This window comes from Oryza sativa, chromosome 11 (assembly GCF_034140825.1).
Source record: "Oryza sativa Japonica Group chromosome 11, ASM3414082v1".
In the NCBI taxonomy this organism is placed as follows: Eukaryota; Viridiplantae; Streptophyta; class Magnoliopsida; order Poales; family Poaceae; genus Oryza; species Oryza sativa.
Window position 1 is genome coordinate 19,533,540 of NC_089045.1, and position 6,890 is coordinate 19,540,429.

A 6,890-nucleotide genomic window follows, 5' to 3' on the forward strand; every position below is an offset into this window, starting at 1 on the left:
TTCAGTTGAGATTGAGAAGGTGTAGAAAAAAATCCATACCTGTGGCAAATTGGATGCGCAATAATGTAATTCTTAAAGATTAAATTTAATATTATAAAGTAATATTTGTAGGATTGCTATGTGATGACACATATTGACATCGTGAAAAAAACTTACCTAGTACTCGTTAACCAAAACAACACATGCTTAGCCAAGTTGCTACTCTAAAATACTAAATTATCAAATTCTTATACTAGAATGCACCTTGTTATATTCGGGCATTCAATTGTCAATTTCTTATACTGATGTATTTGTAGAAAATTTGGAATCTGATGTTAAAAAAAAAGATGTTCTCGTAAAAGTTGAAGAACAAATTAGGTGGCAATGTCATTCCGTAACTTATCAAACAATCAACTTCAACTCCAGTTTCTGTTTGGAGAACTACCTAGCAAACCATAAGGTTAAAAAGGGGAAGGGCCAAAACGTTTACTGTTCACATACAACTTAAAAGGTTGTTATGCCAAATCCACACTGTTCCATCTCCTCGATCTGCAAGAAGTGTTGTTCCCCTAATTTCATCATAGGTTAATTGGATCCATGCTACTACAAATATACCAAATTTAAAAAATACCACTACTATTTACGATATCGACTGGGTGCCACTTAAATTTTATAAAATTAGAACCGTGCAACTCTGTCACATTTTCCATCCACTTTTCTGCCGCCCCCTTTAATTTTATCGGTTGTGTTCTAGTCGTCGTTGTCTTCGTCCTCCTCAGCCTAGGGGCTAGCAGAAGCCAACCAATGGCTGCAGCTACAGCAGCAGAAGGCAAGAATGACAGCGGCGGAGGTGAGCATCACGTGTGCCGATCGATCTGCAGAACCAAGGAGAGCTCGGTGGCGAGCAGGGGGAGAGGCCGCCGGCGCCGGAACGTCGGCGGCGATGGTGGCGGAGGCAGCACGCACGTCGAGCAGGTCGCTGATGGGTGGTCCCGAGTACCACGGCGACTCCGCTGCCGCGGCCGCCATCTCCGCGTCGTCGGTAATTAGCACATCGTCGACGATGACGACGACCTCGCCGCCATCGGCACTGTCCTCGTCGTTGTCATCCATCGGTGGCTCATTTAGGGCAATGCAGATCAGGAATCTCTCCGATTTCTACCTCCACTGCCACTCGGTGCTCGACCCGCGCACCCTCGCCGCCGCCGCCGCCACCGTCTTCTCCTGCTCCGACTGCGACGAGGTCTTCGTCAAGCCCGACTCCCTTGATTCGATTTCGATTGTAGTTTCGATCTTTCGGAGCTCGGGCAGGATGACACGAGCATGAACATCGTGGAGATCATCTTCCAGTCAAGCTGGCTGAAGAAGAACGCGGGGAAGGTGGCACTCGGCCTTCGGCGGCGTCTCTCCCTTCCCGCCTCTCCGCTTCCTTCCGCCGCTTCCAACACCACCGCTCGCCGCCGGAGTTAGCTGGCAAGGATAGAAAATTAGAAATTAACGGGGATAACGGAAAAGTGGATGAAAAACGCGACGGAGTGGCACGGTTCCAATTTTACAAAGTTTTAGTGGCATCTAGTCAATATCGCGAAAAGTAGTGGTATTTTTTTAATTTGGCATATTTGCAAGAGGGCAGCTACACAACGGGATACTGTTACAATGGGATATTTTAAGTGACTCTCCCTTTTCCTTTTCTCTGTCCACGTGTGCTCCCTGGTACCTGATACCTGGTACCTTAGGTACCGGTTGTTACCTGGTACCTGGTACCTGGTACCTTTGGTACCGACTAGGTATCGACCGATACCTGATACCTGGTATCTTAGGTACCGGTTGGTACCTGGTACCTAGTACCTTTGGTACCGACTAGGTATCGACTGATACCTGATACCCGGTGCCAAGGTACCGGGTGGTACCTAGGTACCAGGCTGATACTTGTGGGGTATCAGAGGGTACCGTCAAAACGAGGAGGAGATGTGGGGGAGGGAGGGCCGCAACGGCGGAGGATAGCGCCGAGGAGGCACGGCGAGTTGAGGGTCGAGGCCCGAGCCAGAGAGTATGAGAAGTCTCGAGGAGGAGCTGAGGAGGAGGTTGACGGCCATACCTGTTGCAAGTCGACGCACACTGCCAGCCTTCATCCCGGAGGCGCAAAGCGGCAGGCCGCAGCGGGGACGACGGTGACGCCGAGGCCGAGGGCGAGGACGAGGGGAGCTCCCGCTTCTGCCCTCCCCGGGGCGACGACTCCCCGGCGCACATCCGACCGACGAGGGCGGTGAGCCAAAGCGGCGCAGCAAGGGAAGGCGAGCTCGAGGGCGACCCCGCTGAGGGTTGGCCGACTTCGCCGGCACAGTGCCATTGTCGTCCTCCTCGGCCGCCGGAGACGACGACGACGACCCCTTCCTCCCGGCCGGCTTCGTCTCCGCTCGGCCTTCTTCAGAGAGAGAGAGAGAGGAGGGGAGTGAGGTGAGAGTGAGATGGGGATTGCGTCGGGTGGATGAGGATGCGGGTGGTCGGATGGATAAGGTTGAAGAGCTATCCCGACACCACGGGATACCGGGGAGTAGATTTTCTCTATTTGCAGTGGCATGGATCCAATTAACCCTTTCATCTTTCATCAAACCACTTTCATCTATACACAATGGTTTCATTTCCACCCCTTTCTGATGGGCCTAGCCCAAGCCCATCTAAGGATATTCATCATACATCTTGGGCTTTTGGCCCAGCTCAGCCCAGCCTTCATGACCATACAGCTTTTTTTTCCAGCCCGGCCCGTCTAAGCTTTCTGAAAGATCACTTTGTAAACCTTCAACTCTTGGAACTCAGCTAGCTCTCCGGAGATAGGCCATCAGGCCGAGGCCGGTGACCAGGGCGGCGCCGGCGGCCACACCGCTGTATGCCGCCGCCCACGCGTCCCGGCTCGACAGGTCCATCACCGCCGTGCTGCCGCCACTGCTGCGGCCGCCGCCGCCGCCCCCGACCCCGACGCTGGGAACCACGCTCTTCCTACGGACGCCGGAGCTACCGGAGTAGTCCAGGTACAGCTTCAGGCCCTGCAATTAAAGATCCACAAGCACAGGTACAAGAATCAAAGGACGGTGATGATCGATGATCAGGATTCAGGAACATTCAGAGATCGATCAGCTGTCTAGTTCGTGCATGCCTTCCAGCCAGCGAGCCTGGCGTGGTCCACCGCCGCCGTGAGGTCGTCGTCGGACGCCAGCACCACCTTGTCACGGTCTTCGTCTTCGTACTGCAACACACGCAGCACCAGTTGTTCAGTTAACGACTTGCTTGCAGCTTTTGTTTGCATTTTCAAGCTTTTTTTTTTTCTGGGCAATGGTGGGACTGGATTGACATTGCTTACAAGGATTTGAGGGAGGTGGTCGCGGTCGAGGTCGGGGCCGAGCCGCTGGAGGATGCAGGTGATCAACGGCGTCAGGCTCTGCACCTCTGCAAGAAAATCGAAAATGTGTTTTGGTTTGTCGGATGAGCTACAGTGCAACAATACCTGCTAGCCAGAAATGAAAACACTGTACAAAAACCGGCACGGTTCGAGTACTAGTGTAGTACCACAGCTGAACCGGTGCATCCGTCCTCGCCTGTCCTGGAGCTTGAACGAGAACGACTGCTCGTTGTGGATGTCCGACATCATCTGCGACCTCGATGCCTCGCTGGCCGATTGGGAAGATGGAGAATGAGCAAGGTCACACATACTGGAAATGCCAGTGTACATTTGCGGAAACGAGAATTTCAGGATGACGACAGCAACCTTATCTGGGATTGTGATTCAATCTCATCGTCTAGGGGTCCCAAGGCCATTGCAGAGTCCCAAAACCTCTGGACCATGGAGATTGCCGCGTCATCGTTCACGGCACCATCGCCGTTGCCTTCAACCTACCCACCCACTCATTTGCAATCAGTGGAGAGACATCTCAACAAATTACAAACCTGAACATTTTTCTTCAATCATACATGGCCAATCAAGAACTTACAATGGAGAATGCTGCATGTGTGATGTCGATCACGTCTAGGATGGAGACTATGGATCCATCTGTTGCGAAACCGACAACGGCAAAACCCGCAGATCAATCATCACATCATATATATACCAAACAATTTCATTTACTAGTCTACATTTTACCTACCTCTGTCCATGACAGGGAGATGCAAGAATTTCCTCTCTTGCATGATCCGGAGAGCATCGAGTATTGGCATGTCCACTGTCGCGCATTCGGGATCCAGTGTCATCACCTAGTAAATAAAACGTATATACATATCAAATTCGTGCATAATATATGTTTTTTGAGATGTTTTATGGTTCTTGGAAGGTATTAAGAGCAAGTGATTCATCAATTATCAGTTTATCAATCCTGTCCTACCTTCTCAACCGGCGTCGAATCCGCAGGGAGATTCTTGGCAATCATCCTCATCAAGATGTCCCTTGAGCTGCACATCAACAAAAATCCGTTAATTTAATTTGCACCACACACATCAATTTTAGAGAGAACTTTGTGGATGACCAAAGCAAAGTAAGCAAGCAAGATTGTGATCAGTCACATACGTGAGGATTCCCTGAGCCTTGTTCCCGACGGCGACGACGGCCGAGCTCGCGTGCACCTCCACCATCTTCTGCGTTGCCGTCAGCACCGAATCGCCCGGCGACACGATGACGACCCTATAAATCAACCAACTGATCATCCAATGTGCAATTTGAACAAAACAAAGTAGAATTGCATAACAATAACTAAAGTGCAATATAATATCGAGATGGCGGGGAAGCACCCGTGGTGTGATGGTGAAGTCGTGGATGCAGTGCATGACTTCACTCATCAGGATTCAAATCCTGGTACCCACAAATATTACACACATACAAGACAGCAGAAGGACTTTCAATTGACCATTGGTTTCTGTGATTTTAGGGATATGCCGTTGGTTTCTGTCTCTTTAAGCGTGTGTTAGGAGGCGCATTTGCAAGGTGGTGTGAGTACAGTATTGCGTGTGTAGCTAGTGATGTATGTGGGTGTGTGCGTCTGCCGTGCATAATCTAAAAGAGAAAAATAGAATATCGAGATGGTCATCTAATGATATATATTGAAACTTATAACGGAGACATTACGTTGATTCCGCGGTGGTGATGGTAGAGAGGGACGGCCTGAGCATCTGCTCCTTGAAGGCCTCGACCATGGAGCTGGCGGTGGGGTCGTTGCCAGCGGCGGCGTCGACGGCGGAGGCGATGGCGGCGGCCTTCCCCTTGTCGGACGCCCTCTCGATCCTGGCGATGGCGTCGTAGAGGCACTTGGCGATGTCGAGCATGGCGATCACCTCGCCGTTCTCCACCACGGGGAGGTGCCTGAACTTGCCCTGCACCATCTTGTGCAGCGCCTCCACCGCCAGCGTCTCCGACGGCACGAACACCGGGTGCCGGGTCATCACCTTCCACGCCGGCGTCTCCTCGATCTTCAGCTCCCGCGCGATCACCCGCGTCGCAATGTCCTGCAGATTGATCGATTGATTGATTGATTGTTCGTATCTTTTACATACAGAGAAGGGGAAATTAAGCGTATATATTCATGTTGCCACATGTTTCGCCAGTTGGATTATTGTTTTTGCAGTATAAATTATCTATATTTATATTGTAAGTATACCATGTAATATAATATTTAAGACTATTACTACGCTGTAAGTAAATTTCATTAGTTATATTATAATTTTCATAATTCACCCTATATAATTATATGATAGAGAGAAAGTAATTACGTAAGAAAAAACGTGGCACCGTATTTTTCACAATAATGGGAAAATTTAGACAAAATTTGCTCTAGGACATTCTAGATTTGTGACATTTGTTCTAAATTTTATAAATTGCAATTTTTTTAATTCTTTTTTGCACGGTTCATGGTATCTCGATTTTTTAACCTAGTAGAGTAATTTCTCATATATTGAACGTAAATTTTGCCAAAAATAATTATGGTGCGTGACCTTGTCGGTGAGGATGCCGCAGAGGAGGGCGTTGGAGTCGGTGAGCAGCGCGGCGTCGGCCCGGCGCGCCGCCATCCGCCGGCACGCCTCCAGCACCGTCGTGCTCTCCGGCACCGTCAGCGCCTTCGACAGCCGCAGCCGCCTCACCGTCCGCTCGCCGCCGACGCCGCCGCCGCCCATCGTCCTGCGTCAAATCCATGGCGCCCCATGAGAATTAACAACGTCGCATGCATTCGCGCCGCCGATCGACTCAACCAAATTCTTCTTCGTACATTGACCGGGAGAGCCCGGGAAGCATGGAGCCAGCGCCGCCGGCTGCGGCGGTGGGGCGGCGGGGGAGGGAGCCGCTACCCATCGACATCGTCCGCCGCGGCGGCGACGACCGGCGGCCGGCCATTGCGATGGTTCGCGCGTCTCCGAGTTCGCTGGCCAATTAAATTTGCTCGTTTATCATTAATGAGTTGGATTATTTATTAATCGCAGAATTAATTAAGCTAGGAATTCGTTGCCCTGCCCAATTATAACCTGTGGTAGGGGAGAGTGATGCGTATTTGGGCCCAAGTGAACAACGCCCAAGAAGCCCACTGTCATGTGTTGGGCCTGGCCTTAATTACATCAGTTTAGGCCTCAAGTGTTTTTCAATTACATGCGCATGGCTACATATGCAACACCATACTTAAATGTACAGCCGCGAATACGTCTCCTAACACACAGTGTGTCCTTTAGAAAAAACAATAAGACAACTAATAAATTATGTATAAAGACATGTTTGTACATGGGTGTGCAATCATAAGTCTTCTGAATAGGTTTTGTTTTTCGAAGACATAATCATCCGTATCTTCTGTAGTGGTGGTGCAGTCCAAAGAAAACCATGTACTTTTGCTAGGACCCAATGTCCATTTGAAATGATTGACCATTTTTCACTATTAATTTCAATA

The 6,890-nt window shown here is 50.1% G+C and overlaps 1 protein-coding gene across 1 annotated transcript; it reads right to left on the reverse strand.

The window, feature by feature from the left end:
• Positions 1-2,561: 2,561 nt before the first annotated feature.
• On the reverse strand, positions 2,562-6,418 carry LOC4350552 (CBS domain-containing protein CBSCBSPB5). Its single transcript, XM_015761129.3, has 12 exons — positions 6,225-6,418; positions 5,953-6,136; positions 5,090-5,466; positions 4,535-4,648; positions 4,353-4,419; positions 4,119-4,224; positions 3,966-4,024; positions 3,743-3,867; positions 3,544-3,644; positions 3,338-3,423; positions 3,134-3,223; positions 2,562-3,023 (listed from the first exon to the last, which is right to left on the reverse strand). The coding sequence occupies exons 1-12, from the start codon at positions 6,347-6,349 to the stop codon at positions 2,793-2,795; spliced, it is 1,665 nt and encodes a 554-aa protein (XP_015616615.2). The 5' UTR covers positions 6,350-6,418; the 3' UTR covers positions 2,562-2,792.
• Positions 6,419-6,890: the final 472 nt, after the last annotated feature.